The 21,548-nt window shown below is 40.4% G+C and overlaps 2 protein-coding genes across 9 annotated transcripts in view; both read right to left on the bottom strand.

Annotated features, from left to right (window-relative positions):
* LOC310743932 (uncharacterized protein) overlaps positions 1 to 21,548 on the bottom strand; it is a 419,281-nt gene that overhangs the window by 112,414 nt on the left and 285,319 nt on the right. The gene's annotated exons all lie outside the window — the stretch shown is intronic.
* DOCK4 (dedicator of cytokinesis 4) overlaps positions 1 to 21,548 on the bottom strand; it is a 250,389-nt gene that overhangs the window by 68,696 nt on the left and 160,145 nt on the right. For all 8 annotated transcript variants that reach the window (XM_083574292.1, XM_083574293.1, XM_083574286.1 and 5 more), the window contains exons 17-28: positions 21,095 to 21,251; positions 20,078 to 20,175; positions 19,877 to 19,960; positions 19,683 to 19,783; positions 17,446 to 17,527; positions 15,562 to 15,732; positions 14,759 to 14,951; positions 13,090 to 13,217; positions 12,478 to 12,612; positions 6,485 to 6,583; positions 4,453 to 4,547; positions 873 to 948 (exon numbers count right to left, since the gene is read on the bottom strand). In XM_083574292.1, the coding sequence (XP_083430418.1) occupies positions 873 to 948; positions 4,453 to 4,547; positions 6,485 to 6,583; positions 12,478 to 12,612; positions 13,090 to 13,217; positions 14,759 to 14,951; positions 15,562 to 15,732; positions 17,446 to 17,527; positions 19,683 to 19,783; positions 19,877 to 19,960; positions 20,078 to 20,175; positions 21,095 to 21,251 (1,419 nt within the window). The remainder of the gene's footprint in view (positions 1 to 872; positions 949 to 4,452; positions 4,548 to 6,484; positions 6,584 to 12,477; positions 12,613 to 13,089; positions 13,218 to 14,758; positions 14,952 to 15,561; positions 15,733 to 17,445; positions 17,528 to 19,682; positions 19,784 to 19,876; positions 19,961 to 20,077; positions 20,176 to 21,094; positions 21,252 to 21,548) is intronic.

The raw sequence follows: 21,548 nt of genomic DNA, 5'->3' as shown, positions 1-21,548 counted from the left end.
GTATACTGGGCTGAGGCTGTTTAGGGCTTTAAAGGTCATCACCAACACTTTGAATTGTGCTCGGAAATGTATTGGGAGCCAATGTAGGTCTTTCAGAACCGGTGTTATATGGTCTCGGTGGCCGCAAACACAAAGTGTGGTTGTTTCCCTCCTATTAAGAGATACTACAGCTAGGGTTGCTATATTTTGAGGAGCAAAAAATAGGACACATTTGCCAACTTCCACTTATAACTATAGATTGCTTTGACAACTCTACCCATGAAAAGGAGGATGTGTCCTGGAAAAAGAGGACATATGGCAACCCTAGCTGAGCAACACTATGGTGACCATGATTTAGATGTATGCTGCCATGAGTGCTTTTTTTAAAAAAAAAGTAAGTGGGACATGTTTATAAATAAATAAACAAATAAATAAATAAATTGGTGCAGGGGGATGCTGGGAAGGAAAATGTTTGTTAAGATCAAAAGTTCCAATGAAACACATTTTAACACCACGAGCAGGTCAGTAAATACAACACATATGTCCACGAACAAAACTAAAAAACTCTTTAAAAATTAGAATAACTAAGAAAAGGTACAGGCAGCTGGATAACCTAAAATGCAGATCATTCTAAAACTTCCAAATGAACTAAAATAGAAGTCCTACAAAGTCATATTCTGAAAGACTTTCAGCACAGGATTGCGATCCTCTAATCATTGATCAGCCTAAATCTGTGGCAGTACTATTGCTTACCCAGAGACTACAGGAAGGGAATGAAATTCAGGAGAGCTCATTGCACTGGAAGCCCAGCGTAGCAACAGAGTGGAATGGAAGATACCAACAGACATTTAGGAGGAAAAGATTGTTATTACAGAAGCGAATCGCTAGCTTACCTTGTAATCAAAGCTTTCATTTAAGAAGTTTTTACGAAGGGCATCCGAAAGATATAATACTGTTGTAATAATAACACTAGAAAAAGAAGAAAATATTACATATTTTAGTAATGATAGTGGCTAAATTATATATATGATCTATTTTCTTTTATTAAGGCAACAAAACCAACTGCAGACTACAAGATAAATGATGCATAATAAAATCTTAATAACTTGTGAAATAGGAGTCTATAAGCTACTGGAATATGTATTTCGCATCTAGTTATGTTGATGTGAGATATGAAATATTCTGATTAATACATCTCTTCAACTCACAGAATTTATGAAGGAAAGCAATGGGGGAAAGCTATTAATATACTTTTGTGTATTACTAGCTTTGTTTATTTGTTCTGGCACAACCAATTTCTTTTCCTAAAAGTTAATATGTCCATTTCTAAAATTTATGTATCTAGGACTAATTACTTGTAGGCTTTAATATAGAACCATCATCCTTAGCTCAGATTTGCCAAGTACAATCAATGTCATCAGGGCTGAAGTATAGCTGGCAAAGCTGAAAGCTCTGTATGTATGTATGAAAAGACACCAATCTCCTCTCAAATATATTCCAACACTGATACACTATTTTAAATCTATTTCTGATGGACCCTTTCCCCCACCAATCACCTCCTGACTTATTGCCTCTTCCCTCAGCCCTAAGCAAGACTGTTAACATTCTGTGGGATATTCATGTTTTGAATACACAATACAAACAAAAGTCCCATTGGTTTATTCCAGAGATTTAAAGATCCAGAAACTACTAAAAAAAGAAAAACCAACCCCCCAACCAAAAAACCCCAAACACTTTCCCTAAGACCATACATTTTGTTTGCTCATAGGACATCAGAAGGATTAATAAAGTTTCCATAAACTATGCAGACTACATTCTTGCATCCTTCAAAACACCAGTGAAAACCACCATTGGCCACAATTTTGTTCAACTAATCATCGAGAGCCAATGTGGTGAAGTGGTCATTGTATTGGGCTGAGGACCAGGGGACCCCAGGTTCAAATCTCCACAGAAACATGAAGCTCAATGGGAGATATACAAATAAGTTTTGTTCAGAGCAGACCCAGTGAAATGAATGAATGTTACTAAGATAGGTTAATTGATTTAAAAGGCTCCAATCTGAGTAAAGTGTAGTTGCATACCTATTCCTAATGAGTCTTACAGAGTTGTTGTGAGTATAAAATAACTGATCTTTTGAAATCCTAGATTCTGTTAGGCAACTAAAGTTATATTACTTATTTGGATGTTTTCTCATCCCCAGTGCTATTTTTTCTGGGGGTACACATAGCCCTAAACATTTTGTGAATCTAAGTTTAGCCTTATTGAGGGACAGTATTTCAATGAGTAGGAAAATGAGAGCACCCCTAAACATTTTTTTTAAGAAAAAAGAAGCACTGCTCATCCCTATTTAAAGGAATGCATAACATCCAAGTTTGTAATGTACTTGACAAACTGTCACATCCCGTTTAAACATGTTGTGAATAATGCAGTTTTTGTCTTGCAAACAACGTTCTAGCCGATTCAGTGCTCAGCTGGTGTACCATAGCTGAGAATCTGTCACACTTAAGAGGCCTCACTCCAAGCTCCAACTCACCAATGCCATGAAAACTAGCAGAACTTTCACGCGTGTCATTGTGCACAGGGCTGCATCCTACATAAATAATTTATTCTAAATAAGTAAGATTATATGCAAAAAGGTACAAAGACCTCACATGATTACTTGTTTTATGCCTAGTACCAAGGACTAAGTTTTCAAATGAGGCTATTGATGTTTTTCCAGTACAGTGTGTTTAAATACTCTGTGCATTCTGGGCCTCCTCAGCTGATGAAGGATTTAACTTGCATCAAATACTGCCAGTTCTTTGCAACCATCCTTATGCTTACTTCACTTTGCCAACCTAGTCATTGATGTTAGAATTCTATTTGTTGGCATGCAATATGTTCCTGACTTGAAATCAACGGTAGTTCTCTGGCTTCACAACCGACAACATAGCCATCTTTTCTCCTTTTCAATTTTAAATTACACCAAACAGTACCATGGTTAGCAATGAACTGCTGGGCATATATATATATATATATATATATATATATATATATATATATATATAAAATCTTTTGTGGGACAAAAGCTGTAAGCTGCTAAAGATTTCACCGTTCTTTGTGTTTGTCAATTTTTAAATTGCTTTCCTTTCTCCAGAGTCTTCCTGTCTGATTTCATTTCACCACTGGTCTAAGACACGTCCTCATTTCTTTGACCTATTTAATGTGAAAACCATAGGCATTCCATACTACCTATAAACTATAAACCTTAATGGCTTGTTAGGATCAAGCCAGAAGTGGCAGACTATAAAGGCAACAAACAGGACCAGTAGAGACCCCTATCAGACCACATTCCCTACTGCAGCTCAAGATAATGCTCATCCTTCATAAAAGCTTTCTGGCTGAAGAGAGAAGGAAACTCTGCCGCTTCTCCATACCACAAACTTGCCTCTCAAAACAGCAATTCAAAGATACACTTAGAAAAACTACAGGGCTAAAAAAACTCTTTAAAAAGTTTAATTTCTCATTAGGAACCAAAACATTTGAAGAACCAACATGTAGCTTAAATTCGTAACCATTTGTCCCTAGGCCACCGAAAATGAATGATTCTGTTTCTACAGGAACAATAGTAAGAGTAGAATGACATTCGTGTTTCTGGAAAACTAGTTGTTATATGTTATTTTAGCAGACAGCAGCATAGGAAGACTTTGCAGTCGTCAACTTTATCTTGTATTCATCCAAATGTGCACGCATAAATGCTTAAAAGATATTTCACATTACTTAGGTCTTTAGTCTGCAATGCGCTGCCAGGAGACATGCAATTTGCAAGCAGGCAGAGCAACCTAATGTGGCTGGAGGGAAGAGGAATCCTTGACAAAAGAACCATGAAATTCAGAACCTTACAGGTCCTGCGCTGGCTAGTGTGAAAGGGGGAAAGGGAGAACTGGGGTGGGGAAACAAGTACAGTGGTACCTCGGGTTAAGTACTTAAGTTCCGGAGGTCCGTTCTTAACCTGAAACTGTTCTTAACCTGAAGCACCACTTTAGCTAATGGGGCCTCCCGCTGCTGCCGCGCCACCGGAGCACAATTTCTGTTCTCATCCTGAAGCAAGTTCTTAACCTGAAGCGTATGTAACCTGAAGCGTATGTAACCCGAGGTACCACTGTATGTCAGCACCAGAGCTGCTATTCATTTTCCCTTTCTTGCCATTAGTGTGTTGGAGAAATTGGAGGAATTTGAATTCTACAGATTCAGAGTCTCTCCTGCACATGCCCAAGGTCAGATGGCTGTTGCTATTCCCAGAGCCAAAACAAAGGCGTCTCTGGGGATGGAACTCCTTCTCTGCTTGTGAAGAGGGAGCTTTGAAATATTCTCTGGCCGCTCAGATGACCACCCAGGGGCCACAGAACCGGTTCTTAAATTATCAGTATTATTCCCAGTCCTATTCCCATTAACACCAGTTCTATTGTTACCGTTATATTTAAGCAGTCTTACTTGTTAGCAACTAAACGCATCACCGTCCAGTCCTTTGGAAACATCTCTGGCCGTATTAATATTCGAAAGACTGTAAATATCTGTAATAAGAAATCCTAGAGCAGAGGAGAAATATTCCATAGGTAAGAGAAAGAAATGTGCAGCGAATCGTTTTAGCATTTGACATTACAAAACTTGCAATTAAGAAGGAAACAAGATTCTAATAGGTTATTGGGGGGGGTAAAAGCAGCTCCTTTTTTTTCCTCCAAGGAAACTTCACAAGGATTATGAAACGATTTAATGACGTGCTTTTAAGTGAGATGCAGACAGGAGATTGTGTTGTCAAAGGCTGCTGAATAATGCATTACTTCTGCGATACAAATAAAATGTAAAGTTAATCTTTATACCACGCAGACATTTTCAACCTTTAAAATAGTAACACACGTGATTCTTGAAATTTGCAAACTTCGGCTTTACTTTTCGCAAATAAAGGGTGTAGACTGCATGTGAAAACAATTTCTACCGGATTGGGCTGCTGGTGGGGGACTCACATGATTGAAGGCTGGATGTGTATCATCCAGATGTTTACCCTCAACATTCTGTTACTGACAAATCAAATTATTCTGATTGCCTGCAGCACCTGAAGTGCACAGTCAGCTAGTGGGGCCGTAGCAATTTGGATTGCTATCTAGAATGCCTACATGAGGGACTGGATAGCTCAGTTGGTAGAGCATGAGACTCTTAATTTCAGGGCTGTGGGATTGAGCCCCACGTTGGGCAAAAGACTGCAGGGGGTCAGCCTAGATGACTCTTGTGGTCCCTTCCAACCCTACAATTCTATGAGGGTTACGGGAATCCCTTAGACAATTAATGATGAACAATACTATTCCCTGCTCTGTTATGATGTAACCCTAATGCTAGTCTTTAACCTGCAAAGAGGAATGAAGTTGTCAAGATGTGTAGAAGTGTGTCAACCTAGCTGCAAGTCTTCAGACTTTGCTGTGAAACTTCTGCTGGACTAGATCTGGTATCCTAGGGATAGGTACTTTTGAAAAACATGGACTGGCGAAGAGATGGATATCTATTGCCTGAACATCAATTTCCCTGCCTGAAACTCCCAAACTAGCACAACGACAACAACTGAAACAGCCTGATTCCTGGAGGCAGCAAGTCAATATTATTATAGCCTGTAATAAAATCACAGCTTCATAATGGACGGATCTGTGTTCTAGGTCTGGTGGGGTGAAGTCTGTAGCAGTCATGCTGGAAGCTGCTCAGATAATATCCACCCATGTGCACTTCCAGGCTTTTAGCGCATGACATGTTGTTCTTGGGTTCTATATATACACAAATTCATGCATTTTCAATAGTACACAGCTGGCTCTGGTAAGATGCATCTGTCTCCCTCATTACTGACTTGCAGGAGGAATGTAAAAACATTCCTGTTTACCCAGGCATTTGATGGCTAAAAGATACTGTTCCTGGCAACTCTGAAATCATTAGCTGAGAGAATGTGGTGGTTTTAAACTGTTCTTGGAATATTTTTAATTATATTGGGTGGAATTTGCCTAACCAGCCCTGGCAGCAGCACTTCTGCTTGCGCAATAGGGCTTCTGTCCCCCATCCTGCCCTGTGCACATACCTCAAAACTGACCCACTGAAATTAACGAGCATGACTAACTCAGGACCTACTCTGAGGCGAACGGTGAACTGTTATCTCATCCCCAGAGTCATTTTGTCGCAAAGCAAGGATTTGAACCCAAATCTTCAACAACTGAGCTCGGCAGACAATCCACTTTATCACACTGATCCGTATATATGAGAAACCTTACATTAGCAAGTCACCACTAACCCTAAAACAATAACCTAAGAAAGTTAGGTCATGCTCGATTCCCACTGGGATCAGTGAGCTCGTTCAACTGGCTTTGGATTGTGTCTCACAAGCGAATATCAACGGTCGCTTAAGTAAAACAGGACCATCATGAATAGACTGGAAGGGGGAGAAGTTGATGAGAACATTTGTAGATGCTAAAGCACAAGACTTGCTACTTACCCTCAGCTCGTCCCTCGTCTTGAATCTGTCAAGGAGCTGCTGGTAATGTCTGTCAGTCATTTGGCGCAATAATGACAAAAGACATGAAACAAACTCTCCCTGAAAGAAATGGTTTTAAAAGGAAAGGAAAGGCATTACAAAGTAAACACGGTTGTTGTTGTTTTTAAAAAAAGTATGTGTTTTCTATTGATTATGGAGGTAAGAGGACAAGCATTATTATTATTATTATTATCATCATCATCATCATCTTCATCATCATTTATTAAGTTTGTATACCTGCTCTATACCTGCAGGCCTTAGTTTAGGGCAGTTCAAAACATAAAACCACAAAATAAAAACACAAAACACATAATAAGAACAAGAACAACCCACTAATCCCCCCCAAAACATTTTAAAAGGACATTGTTTGTCAATCAGCCAAAGATGTCGAAGAGGAATGTTTTTTGCCTGGTGCCTAAAGGTGTATAATGAAAGTGTCAGCCAAACCTCCCTGGGAAGAGCATACAACAAAGAAAGCCCCTTTGCAAAGATGTATTTTAAACCCAACACTGCAGTTCTTTCCCCAGTGTTTAACAACTGAATCACATTTCCTGAGCCTGCAGTATAAAAAGGTAAAGGTAAAGGGACCCCTGACCATTAGGTCCAGTCGTGACCGACTCTGGGGTTGCGGCGCTCATCTCGCTTTCTTGGCTGAGGGAGCCGGTGTACAGCTTCTGGGTCATGTGGCCAGCATGACTAAGCCACTTCTGGCGAACCAGAGCAGCACACGGAAACACCGTTTACCTGGAGCGGTACCTATTTATCTACTTGCACTTTGATGTGCTTTCGAACTGCTAGTTCGAACGACCTATTTATCTACTTGCACTTTGACGTCCTTTCAAACTGCTAGGTTGGCAGGAGCTGGGACCGAGCATCAGGAGCTCACCCCATTGCGGGGATTCGAACCGCTGACCTTCTAATTGGCAAGTCCTAGGCTCTGTGATTTAACCCACAGTGCCACCCACGTTCCTGCAGTATAGAACTCGCTTATTAGAAAAGAAGTCCAAGTGAGCACTTTGGCACTTACTTCTGAAGGCCACATTATGCTCAAGGCATTACATGCAACTTTATCACTGGTTTCTTTCTTTAATTAGCAGTGGGGTGAGGAGATATATTTCCATCAGATATTTCATCCCTCCCTTCCTAGCAACGGTCCAGAAAGAAACACTCCCCACCCCACCCTGTTCTGCATGGCTCCCATTTGGTGGATTTGGTGGATTTGGATTTCTGCCCAAATCACGACTGGAGAGCCAAAGGATAAACCTCCCCACCGCACATTCTGCGGGGCCCCTGCACCTGTAAATAATTAAAGAAATGGAGCTGAATACTATGAATTTTGCATAATGTATAGATTTTGCCACCAGTCAACATGGACAGTGCTGTTAATATTCCAAGAATAAGGATGGCTTATGTTCGTTAAACACAATTTCCATGTTGAGCAAATATCTTATACATTTGGGGCCTTTCAAAACAATGCTAGCACGACATCTATACCAGTACCAATGTGGAAATGGAAGCAGGCCTCACACCATATGGAAGGAAGAACAGTTTATATGGTTAAAAATCTGGTCTAAGTGAATTAAGCTACTTCTCTGATAATAGATCTCTTTCCATTCTATCTGTATACATGCAGATTAGTTATCTTTTGGCTTGAAAACCAATGAAGCAACTGAGCATATATGCAACATAAATGGGCATGTCTTCTACTCGAGATCAGCTGAAATAAATAGGAGCTCGTGTAGGAAGAAATCACAGTGTTTGGTGCCCTTTGCTTGTCTTGTCTCGGTGACAAGACTGCATTTAGTACATGTTTCAGGGCTTCAGTCCTACACATACTCAGCCAGGGAGTAAGCACTATTGAACATAGTGGGACTTGCTTGTGTGTAAACATGCACAGGTTTACCCTATAAGCCAGGCATAGGCAAACTCGGCCCTCCAGGTGTTTTGGGACTACAACTCCCATCATCCCTAGCTAACAGGACAAGTGGTCAGGGATGATGGGAGTTGTAGTCCCAAAACACCTGGAGGGCCGAGTTTGCCTATGGCTGCTATAAGTCACCATGTGCACTCCTTTAAGTCCCTGACACACAGAACTAGTGAAACACTGTGCAGTCAAGGTTGATGGAAATGCCATTTTTCCTTAAGCTTGTTTCTATAGCAAGACAGCTCCAGCTTCTGAATTTGGGATGGAAAGCCGAATCTGGTATTTCTGTGCAAGTCCACCTACATGTCATAAAATGTGCTCATTTATCATTTTGATAAGCATAGAATGGGTTCCTGACAACACATGGGGACCAAACCTGCCACCTACACTCAAACTGGGTGGTGTCTTTCTTCGCAAATATCTCAAGAGCATTTGGCTCAGTAGGTTGCCATAAGCAAGTACAGTTCTGCATGAACTTGCTACATAACAGTATATAATTGCCTTATGCTGTGCGGTGAGTCACTTAAAAATTAAGTGCTTGATGTGGCACTTGAAACTTCCCCGGCTTACACGATATGGTGCAAGGACCCCAAGAGCCTATTCTTTGAGACTGTGTGAAAAATACTGCCATACAGCTTTGTGGAAAGGGAAGCCACCTCTTTCTCCAAAGGAAACCTATTAAAATAAAACTTGCTCAAACTTAAGGCTATACTTATCCCACAAGCCTTATTTAGCAACATTTGCGTATGCGAATTGTTAAACAAAAGTCAATGGACTTATATTCAGCAAGCCTTCAACAACATAGGGGGGAAAAAACCTATTGTACAATTTAGCAGTGTTATGACTTTTCAAAACTAAAATGTAGAGAATCCTGAAATCTTATCAGTACATCCTGCCAGAACTACAGCTTGCTGCTAACATCTGCAGGTGTGGTAGTGCAAGTGCTGGACCAGTCTCTTGCCTCGGTGATGGACTGGATGAGAGCCAGCAAACTGAAACTCAGTCCAGATAAGACTGAGACACTGTTAGTTGCTATTTCCCTAAACCGGATGGATGAAGGTTGCCTGCCTATGAAGAGGACACACACTCTCTGAAGGAGCACACATGTAGCTTGTGGGTCCTTCAGGGTTCTTTGCTGTTGCTTGAGGCTCAGGTGGCCTCAGTGGTGCAGAGTGCCTTCCATCAGCTTAGGCTGGTGGCCCAGCTAAGCCTGGACAGACTAACTACTGTTGTCAATGCTCTGATAGCCTCTAGGTTACTGCAACATGTTATATGTGGGGCTGCCTCTGAAGACGGTTCAGAAACTTCAGCTAGCGCAGAATTCAGAAGCCAGGATGCTCACTGGTAGCATTGCCATATTTCAAAAAGTAAAAACCAGGATACCCCGAAAGTTGCTGAGCCAAAAAACACACGATTTTTTTAATTGACTTGTCTAGGATCCAGGACAAAGCGCCACTCCCCACCCACCCGTCAATTCTGCCTTTGAAATCCCGGTAATGTCTGGGAAAATCTGGACGTATGGCATTGCTACTCACTGGGTTTGAGCATATTACACCGATCCTGGCCTGGCTGCACTGGTCGTCAGTTAGTTTCCAGGACCAATTCAAAGTGCTGGTTTTGACCTGTAAAGCTTTAAATGCCGCAGGACCACAATACCTCAAGGGCCATATCTCCCATATGAACCAACATGGACCCTGTGATCATCATCTGAGGCCCTTCTGCATGTGACCCCTCCACAAGAGGCCTGGAGGGTGGCAACACGAGAACAAGCCTTTCCTGTGGTGGCTCCCTGTTTGTGGAATGCTCTCCCCAGGGAGGCTTGCCTGGGGCCTTCTTTGGCCCCAGGCAAAAATGCCTCTATACACAGAATCAGGCCTTTGGCTGACTGCACATTCTACGGCCTTTTAACTGTGTTTGTGAGACAGGGCTTAATGGTTTGTTTTTGTTCTTATTTTATTATGTGTTTTGTGCTCTCATTTTATATTCTTATGTTGTGAACTGCCCTAAAATCTTCGGATGAAGGGCGATATATAGATTTAATAAATAATAGCAAGAAAGGCACGTATTAACTCTGTCAACAGTACTTCAATTTGGGGGGCAATAGAGAGGAGTGAAAAATAAAGTTCTCACATTTTTTATTAGACTACCTCTTAATTTTTCCCCTCAGAACAAAGTAGCATTTAGAATACACTGCTAGAAACCTTTTTCTATCAGGAATATTTTTTTAAGTGGGGGAGACTAATAAGGCTGGATGTCAAAGAATGGGTGTGCTAAATATTTCCTTGAAACCTTTGCAAAAATAGGTCAGCTGCTCTTTTAAGAGTTCTTCTGTGCCTCCCACTGTGTAAGATACCTCCCATTTTGACAAAAGCAGAGCACAACCTGACATTATTTCACTTACATAGCTTTTGTATTGTTCTCTGAGAAATAGGATTTGAACAGCCTAACTCACATTAACCTCTCTGTATCATTGAACAAAGTAGGACATAGGCTGGTTTTTTACTTACAAGTGACCCAGATACGAGGGAGGTGTATCTCCTTTTTTTTAAAAAAATAGAAAAGCAGGTGAGGAAAGCTTCCAGTTTCAAAACAAACAGCAGAGGAAGGGATTGCTTAATCCCGTTCTCCTTCCACTATTGGCCCACCATTGGCTATTGCCCTGACTAATCACCCTGCTTTTTCTCTCCTCATAGGAAAAACGTAAGACTCCATATCTTTTCCGCTCTGGATGGGGCAGAGGCAATTGGAACAGGATAACAGCAGAGTTAGAAAACTTGAGCAGCCTCTCCCACGTTCCTACTTGCCACTTGGGATGCTGCTTTTTTGTTGTACATATCCCATGAATTTTCTGATTTGGCACTCATACTCCATACTTTGATTTCCTTCACAACACTAGATCAGAACAAAAAGTTCCCTGATTTGATTGATGGAATGGTGGATTTAGCACAAGTGAAATAAAGTACTTCTTCACACAGCACAGAATTAACTTGTGGAATTAACTGCCATAAGATGAGATGGCTGCCACTGACTTAGATGGTTTTTAAAATAGGATTGGGCAATTTCATGAAGCACAAGTCTATCAAAAGACTAGTAAACAAACTTATGTAAATATGCTACCAAGTACCAGATCCAGGGAACAAGCAATGCAGGAGGGATGTTTCTTGCAGGTTTTCTATATATGTTTCAAGGTATTTGGCTGGCCCCGATGGATATAGACTAGATGAACCCTTTGTCTGATCCAGCAGGCTCTCTTTATGCTCCTAATGTTAAGCACTAGACCTGATCCTCAAATGCTCATTGTAGGACCAACTCCCACGTGTTTAGCAAATCCTACAGAGGGAACACAGGCTAGTTTTTGGGCCAGCCATAAGAATTTTTAAAGCTAGATGAGGGAGAGAAGGGGGAACTCACATTTTATTTTATTATTTATTTGTTAGACTATTTCTAAACCTCCAACTCATTTCAAAAGATGTTGTGGCGGTGTACATGACCAATCAAATTCCTCAATATTGAAATTCAACGGGAAGCCTTTGTACAAGCGGATGGCCATTTTCTCTTTGAAGCACACATGAACACAACACACGTCCACCGAACACATTCTTTTGACTTGCCCTTCTTATGCAGAGCTTAGACAAAATTTTATAGACCCACACCTATGTCAATTTAGCTTCCTACCCGGAGAAAACCAGGTTTTACACCTGCTGAATAATGTCACTAGAGCTATACCTTCCTTGGTGGCCAAATTTCTTTTTTTAGCTTTTAAGCGTCGGAAGACTATAATTGACTGTATTGATATGGGGCTATCTGTTTAGCCCATTTTAGTGTTGGCTAAGTTCTAAAATCTTCCTGGATGTTTTAACTGTGTATTGACAAATGTACTTTTTTCTGACTGACGGTCGAATAAAAGGTTGATGATGAACACAACACACAGGGGCTAGAACCCTTTTCTTACCATTTTTATACACAGATACAAATTAGGGGAAGCCATAAATCAAATATTCGATCCAGTTATTTCTACTGCGACACTTACAGTAACATCTTGAAACTGAAGCCTCGTCGCGGACCCTGCTGTTTGAGGGCGGCTTGTGATCTCCAAGATGGTTCTGAGCAGCACATCTAGCAGGCTGTTCACAATTACATCTATTTCTTCCAAAACTGACTTTTCCTTTAGTTTGTTTAAAAAGAAAGAAGAAGAAATGGACTGTTCGGGTCAGTATTAATGAAAAGCAGATACATTATTTTCTTAGCCAAATGTTAACAAACTAAACTACTATTCTGAAGGAAATAAACAGGAAATAGTTAAAAGAAGTAAAACTTCCATCACCCCTGACCATCAGCCATGCTGACTCGGGCCAATGGAGGTTCAGGATCATCTGAATGGCACCAGGTTGGGGGAAAAGGGGAGCTAAAAAATATTTTAAAGCCAATATTCACCTAGATTGAACACAACCTTAACTGAGCTCTAATTCAATACACTTTTTCTACTGGTTCTTCCAAATGTATAGCCAAGAGAAATCATAACTAAATGCAGAACAATGTGGCATATTCATGAAACAAATATAATTTCACTCCCCCCCCCCCGACAACTGATTTTTCCTTTTACTGTTAGAAGTCAATTCCATATGACGTAGCTCCTACTTACAGAACTATTTTTCTTTATGAGGCAAAAGATGTTGCTTAGGATGTGTGCACACGTGATCAGATCCTTTTGTTCCTGCAGATGTACATAGAGGTGGTGCAAAACAACCGGTAGTAGAATATATCGAGACTCTGGAAGGAAAGAAGAAAACTAGTCAACACTCTTCTTTTGTGGCATCCCAGCTCCACTCCATTCCTATCCTTTAAAGTAATTAGGAAGCAATTTCATCATCCCGTCCTTTCAATGGATGGGACTATGCAGAACACCACACTATATTACTTCAGTTTCCACATACGGAATTATTTGATTAAAAGTGTTCCCACAAGAAGAAGCATTTCCTATGTCAAAACCTACAGCCTCTCCTTCTATAGCTCACATTCTCTGGATGAAAACATCCCCAATGTGTTGCATTAAAAACAAAAACAACTACTTGACGATTGGGTTTAATCTCTCAGCTTTATCACGCTTCATCACAATTGCCAATATCTCCAAAGGAAGATTTATGAACATCTGAATTGAGAGGAGGGGATAATATATCTAGTCTAAACTAATGAAGAGTCAGGAGTCATAAATGAACTCTGCTACATTGCAGAGCCAACCTTGTGCTATGCCACAGAAAACTGAATGCTATACCCAATGGCACTACTTGTCTCCACTTCTGCAGAAGAAAACACGAAACCCCCCTCAGTGTTATACAAATCTGATTAGCAGGTAAATCTGGCTTTAGAACAGAAAGCTATTCACCACAGAAAGCTTCTTTTGTCTTAGAAGTTTGAACAATCTGTTTGTACAGCCTACGAATTCTTCCCTTACCATGCCATTTTCCCGCACTCAATAGCAAATATCGTTGCAATATTGTAAAGAGTTCATTTTCACCCCCTGAGACAGGGGAGTTTAATTACACTTCAGATCACAGCGAGTCTCGGCTTTACCCCAGGACTTCATGCTTTATTTTTCCAGACCAGCGTACTTTAGACAACTGAAAGCATTTTTAAGTTTTATTTAAAGCAGGGCAGGGGTGGAAAAAGGATTCTCCTCCGGTTGGGACTGAGGGGAATGGGGGAGGGGAGGGACACAGAAAAAGGGCAGTGCAGAAATGGGGATAAAGGTAAAGGTAAAGGGACCCCTGACCATTAGGTCCGGTCGTGACTGACTCTGGGGTTGCGGCGCTCATCTCACTTCATTGGCCTAGGGAGCCGGCATACAGCTTCCCGGTCATGTGGCCAGCATGACTAAGCCACTTCTTGTGAATCAGAGCAGCACACGGAAACGCCGTTTACCTTCCCGCTGGAGCCTATTTATCTACTTGCACTTTGATGTGCTTCCAAACTGCTAGGTTGGCAGGAGCAGGGACCGAGATATAGGAGCTCACCCTGTTGCAGGGATTCGAACTGCCGACCTTCTGATCGGCAAGTCCTAGGCTCTGTGGTTTAACCCACAACGCCACCCGCATCCCTGAAATGGGGATAGACCCCCCCCAAAAAAAAACAATTACAGGAATTAAATAGTGCTTTCAACTACACTTGAAAGATCTCCAATGGACATAACATTGGCCATGGGACTAAGTGACCTATAAACAGGGCTTTTTTCCCCAGTCAGGCCAAGAGTCAGATAATCAGCAAAGGCAAGAGGCTGCTTTAACTACTGATGAATTGTGTGCTTGCCATCCTACCTGGGTTCGTGTACAGTTGGCTCTCTACTGTTTTCCCAATGCACTGGAGTTTGACAGCTTGAAGGGATTCATCTGCATTTGTGATGGTTGGTAAGCTTCCTAGAGTATCACGCACCAAATTTGCAACCTCTCTCACTTCAAATAGCTTCAGCAGCTCTGAGTACACAGCAGGGAAGGAGACAAGAAAGACCGCCTAGTGAAAAGAAGGGAGAAATCAAAATACACTATGAACCTGAGATTAAAGAAATTGGGACAGGTAAGAAATCTGAGCATAAGGACAGGATCTGACTTTAAACTATTGTTAAAACTTTCGTAAATTATCTCCTTTGCCAGAAGAACTCGGCTTGGGGTTGGAGGGAATTGCTTTTATTTTATTTTTCTAAAATGAGTGATATTGCAAATTGCATTATCGTTAATTAACTGCAGTCCTAAACTGAAGACCAGAAAGCAAATGGGGCTATGGTGAAGATGAATAAGGGGAACAGTGCTTAAAATATCCATAGCTACTTGCAGAAAATACGATCAGGTAGTCTGACAATATTCTTGGAAGTGAGTGTGGAACAAAATGATCTCATAGCTCTGCTTGGGCCAAAAGCTTGCTATAGAGGGGAAAATATGCAGCCAGATGTCTGAACCCAACTTCTGCTGTCAATATGTCAATAACAAAATGAAGCACGTTATAAGTCATAGCAGCAAGAAACGGTAAATTTATCACATAAGGAACAAGGCTGCTTTCCCCCTGTATCTGTGACCAGGCAGCGTGAACAGCGGCAACAGTGTAGTGCAAGTGCTTGTTAACTTACTTGGGCTTGAGATAAAGCGCTAGCCCCTTTGGTTTCTTGGGAAAGGAAGAATCGCACAGACATCAAAAGCTCTTGAATACAGCAGCAGAATTCCTCCTCGTTTTGCCCTCCAGTAGCAAGAGAGAACAGCTTCCGAGACTGGATGATATACTTAAATATATATTCTTGTGCCTACACATGCCGAATGAGAAATACACAAGTCTGCATTGTTGGTTCTTAATAATAAATAAATAAAAACTTGGTTTCAGAGATAACTGAATGGTCGCTGTTTAAGCAAAGAATAAACCAGGCAATGGAATAGTTTATACCAGGAACAGAACTCTCTGCAGTCAGAAGAAAAACTAATATGAAAAAGGAATAGCAAGCTGAAGGGAACCAGCAGTCGGCCCCCACACCCACATCCCTGAACAGAACCTCATGTTATTTCAGTGAATGATTTTTTATTGGACAAAAATCTGCTTCATTATGGCCCCGAATCATGGCCATGAAGAATTTTCTCCAATCATTGCTATAGGCCGTGACCCATAAATGCCCAGTTCATTCTGTACTTTCACATTCTGTGACTAATTTTTTGGTTTCTAGTATGAAGTAATTGGGGGGGGGGGACCAAAAACTTTTAAAATCATCAGAGCTAATTTTTACTGGAGTGTTTTATAATGTTATTGTACTTGTTATATGATCTCTTTATCATAATGAAACCTTTAAAAAATCCTCTGAGCTGAACAGTTTGTGTCTATAAAGCTATTAAGCAATTTTCTTTTATTCACAATCTTTTCACTAGGAAAATAAATGCAAATCCGTTGAAATGATGGCAAAATTGTTTACTTTCAGTTTTCAAATACAAAATGTTAGCCAATTTGCTCCTGTATTTTAAAATTTATGTCCTACAATTAATTGACAGCATCAAGCGCTGGTTTATGCTCTTATCCATACATCTATGGAACTTTAGTAGCTTCTTCTTGTTCTATTGCTATTATATTGCATCACTGATGGAATTATGACAGCTACGTATTTTGGGTATATCAGTCATTGAAGGACATCTAACGCAGGTTTTAGCTAAGTCTAAAACTCCATAAATTGGCTTGCATTATTAACATGGAAACAAACAAATACAAATGGACAAAAATTCACGTGAATATCATCTATTACTTTCTACATGCATGCCAGATTTCCAAAAAGGGTTGTGTCATTCTGTGAGTGAGCTGAGTATGTACTTAGTTTTACATGTTAAGAGCAATTAACCATGGTTTGTTGCTATGCAAATGAGCTTCAATGAGCTCAGGCAAAGGGTTGGGCTTATCAACTCCACTTGCCTGCCTACTCTGCCTATACAGTCAAGAGGATGAATTCTGCCAGGTTTCATTTCCGTTTCGTAGAATCTCAGTTTAGCATTATGCACAAAGCAGGAATCTTGGTTTACAGCAAACAATACTTAGTTGTGAAACAAAACAACTTCAAACCATGGGTTATGAGGCTAGCTTGTTTAACTAACCATGGTTAGTTATTAAAGACTGTCCACATAGTGCTCACCCATGGTTTAGTATTATGTGCACACCAGCTGTTTGACTTCAAACCACCACCACCCAACCAACGCACAAAGCATTTCCATGCACACACTCGCAGCAGGATGAGTCCCATTATCCTTCTGCCAGCTGCATCCTTCTCCTAAAAGTTACTCCAGAGGGAATCTGATGCTTCAAAGACAAATTTGGAGGATGCATGGAGCCTACCACTAAAAGGAAAAGTGGAAAAGTGCCCTTGCACAAGCAGACACAACCTTATACTATCTTAGTTCCATGTCTTAGTAACTTCAGCTGGCATAAATTCATGTTGATATAGAGAGATACAAGCAAGATCACACACTCCCCTGACAAACTGTGTTACCTTTAATACTTCTTGGTTGTGTGCTTGCCTTTCCACTTCTGTTATCCGATCAACATGCCACTTCAACACCTTTATGAGGTCTCTAGAGTATAACACAAAATTTATTTCCAGGCTGAAGTGTGAAAGACTTAAATAACACACTGGATTACACGACGTCTAAAACAGATCAAAATAATGTAAGTAATTTAAAGTGCAGTCCTAGAAGTATCTACTCTAAACTAAGTTTCATTCAATACAGTGGCGCAATGTCCCAGATAAATGAATATTAGGTGGCAAGCTTAGGTTGGAATCTCAAAGTAATGCCACTAAAGAGCAAATACAAAAGAAGATCCCTTTTTTTTTTTTTTGGATACTTAGAAAAAAATTGATTTTGTTGTTTACAGTTTCATTTCACAGGAGTGTCTTGAGAGCAGAGTTTCTCAAACTTGGGTCTCCAGTTGTTTTCGGAATACTATTCCCATCATCCCCAACCACTGGTCCTGCTAGCTAGGGACCCAAGTTTTAGAAACCTTGCTTTAGACGCAGGACTCTAGGTCAGTGAAAGAGAATACATATTGCATGCAGAATGTCCCAGATTCTATTCCTGGCATCTCCTGATATGGCTGGGAAATGCTCCTGGCTAAAATCCTGAAGACCTCCTGCAGTCAGCAAAGGCAAGATTGATCTAAGTGTAGACAACACCAAACTAGATGAGCCAACGATCTGACTCATTGCAAGATAGCGTCTTAGGTCCCTATGGTCAATGCGCTTGGCTAGCTATGAAAATTTGCAAACATGCCTAGCAAGGGAAATTTAACAAACAAAATACTGGCAACTATCCAGAAAGCCTACGGTTAAATTTACACTCTGTGACAAAAAACGCGTCCTTAGATATAAATATCTCTTCCTTGGGAGCCGATTTTGATCAAGGGCTGTAAAGTTTAATGCATTTCTCCTTTTACATGAGACTCCAATCTAAGCTTCGTGTCCACAGCGTGTATGTTAAGTGGTAAATTTACGTGTAGCCCCAAGGCAACAGAGAAGCAGGATGTATCTGTCTAACGTAGATATGTATCTCCCGCCCAGAACAATAGGAAGGCATTCCTTCAACTATCTCCTTTGATCTGCTAATTGTTTCTTTTTGAAACAGCCTTGATCTGGTTATGTGCTCCAGAAACCAAGAGGGGCACAGCTTTAGGACTGCCCCAAAAGGCATTTACAAATACCACTGTTTAGCCATGGGAAATCCTCCCATTGGGGCCTCCTAACTTGAGACCGGAAATGTATCTGCCACCTAGAAACTGACTGGACAAATTCTGTTCTGCTCACAGCCTCCCTTCCTGTAACTAGGGAAGAGAATGAGCCATGTATCTTTGCACTTCCTCCTTGTCTTTTCCCCTCTTGTCCTTGAGCACCCAACTTCACTGAAGATGCCCAGGGTTTGTTAAGCCAGTTTCACTACCACAACATCCAAACCAGGAAACTGGTTTTAAAATGCACCACAAATCAGAATCTAGACCTGGTTGTTTTACAATTACGTTTTACAGTTAAATATTTCCTCTTACGTTTTACAATTAAGTACCGTATTTTTTGCTCTACAAGACTCACTTTTTCCCTCCTAAAAAGTAAGGGGAAATGTGTGTGCGTCTTATGGAGCAAATGCAGGCTGCATAGCTATCTCAGAAGCCAGAACAGCAAGAGGGATCGCTGATTTCACTGTGCAGCGATCCCTCTTGCTCTTCTGGCTTCTGAGATTCAGAATATTTTTTTTTCTTGTTTTCCTCCTCCAAAAACTAGGTGCATCTTGTGGTCTGGTGCGTCTTATAGAACGAAAAATATGGTATTTCTAGGTGTTAGGACACGGTTAGGGTTTGTTTTAAGGGTCACATATGCATTACACAGCATTATGGCAAAAAGTAGAAAACCAATTAATGGCAATGGAAATAGTAGAACTGAACTGATTTCAAGCTGATAGTCTCTCTCTCTCATATATATATTCTCAATCAATTTATCAGCTCATTGGAATTTTATTTTGATCTACTGCCCTTTTATTTAGATCAGTTAATTTAATCTACCTTCAGTCAATTGATGACCAGTCATTGTACAATGTGCAACCATTTAGTTGTGCTACTGTTACACATACTGCCTGCCCTTCACCAGCAGGTCCCATGGCAGCTTACAACAATTAAAAATGGTAAATTCTAAACTGATAAAACAGATCACAATCACAGAAGTGGGGTGGGTGTATATACCTTTACCTGTATGCAAGTGCTCCTGCAAAGTGGCTTTCAATGTAGGTGTCCATAACTGGCTTAAAATGGTGAAACTTGCTGTCCTGCAGCAAATTAATTATGTGAACCTAAGAATAACAACAGTGGTGTTTATTAGTGCTTTTGGAAGTCAACTTCCAAAATTAAAATAAGACTGTATGGAATAATTAAGTATACCTTACCAAACAATCAAATACTTGGGAGCCATACTTTTGAGAATTTTCATCTAAAATTCCAAATAAAGTGTCCAGTGTATCTTGGAGAAACTTGATGAAAGAGAAATTTAAGAAATACATATTTAATAAGCTTTCTTTATTATATAACCTGTTGGGGAAATTACATTTCTCTACGAATGCAAAACAAACAGTGAAAAGAGTCTTTACCTTTACTATTTCTGACCCATCAATTTCTTTCAATTTTGAGAGGCAGCCGGCAATTTTTTCTGGGTGGGCTCGCCACTTAAGAAGGTCAAGCATGTCTCCTACAAAGCAAAGACACAGAGCAACAGAGACAGTGTATAGCTAGAGATGCAACAAATGTGTGATTTATCTACATGATGTGGGAGTAGGGGAGCGAAAAGGCAACAGACACAACCCAGCAAAAGTTAGGCATGTCAAAGTGTCATCAACAGCACTTATCAGCAGCTAAATCCCACTGAACCTAATGAAACATACTTATGAATAGATCACACTGGCAAACGTTTGTCTTTTTTAAAAAAATTCCACGTACAGTACGTCTGCAACTTATGCGGAGGTTACGTTCGGGTAATCATGCCCATAGGCAAAATTGCATATACACAAAACACATTGGGTGCAAAAGCGACTGGGATTGCTGAAGTCTTTTTCCTAGATGTCCTCTCCCCCCCCTTTTTATTTATTTATTATTTTTATTTGCCAAGTATGTAAAGATTAACGCGCACAAGTTAAATGTATGTAAATTGTGGGCTTGCTGTATTTCAGTAGATCTGTTGGTGTGCTATGCTTAATGCATAGACAAGATTACTAGCCCTAACAGATAACCACACCAAAGTCGTGACTGTATCCTGATCCCTACTAGGATGTTTACCTATCCCTAAAACAAGCTGTTAATGCAATTAATTAACATTAATTATAAGGATATTGCTTTTAAAAAGCAAGAGAACAATTAATAGGCAAATCCAACAGTACTTTTTGATTCCAGGTTCACTACATTCAACCTATGTCAGCTTTTACTTTGCTCTCAAATAGTCCCACAAATTCCTTTAATAGTGTGTTGATAAAACCAATGGTTTATTCAATATCATTTGTGTCTATCTTGCAAAGATTAAAACGACATGTTAGAAGCATATCCCGATTTCAAGAACCTCACCTGTTACATTAACTGGCTGTTACACTGTTTTAATAACCAACATGTTACTTTACCGTTCTGTGTAAGCTTAGTCGAACACAGGAAAGATGTTATCCAGAATGATTCCTTAGTGGTTTTTACTGCTTGGTGGTTATTTGAAAGGAGATGCCCCTTTGAAAAGGGGAATTTGAGGTAGCGACTAGAATCCTGAAGGCTTACATTTTCTTCACACTGGGGGAATAATTAAGTTAAGTTTGCATTTCAACTTGCTATATAAAAATGAGATAAAAACGTAACACAAAGCTGTCACGTAAAACTGTTTTTCTTTGGAGAATGGCATAATGTGCTAATTACCTCTTCCCAATGGGTTTCCTTCATGATCTGTTCCTAACCCTCTAGTACTGTATATTCTCTCTAAACACTGTCCCAAGGTGACTTCATTACATCCCGCGTCATTCAATACCACACACTTTCAGTACCCAGTTCTGCTATCTCTCTTCATCCCAGCCCCACAACTCTAAAGTGCCC

The sequence above is a fragment of the Podarcis filfolensis genome (genome assembly GCF_964270895.1).
Source record: "Podarcis filfolensis genome assembly, chromosome: 10".
In the NCBI taxonomy this organism is placed as follows: Eukaryota; Metazoa; Chordata; class Lepidosauria; order Squamata; family Lacertidae; genus Podarcis; species Podarcis filfolensis.
This window is presented reverse-complemented; position numbering and strand designations above follow the sequence as displayed.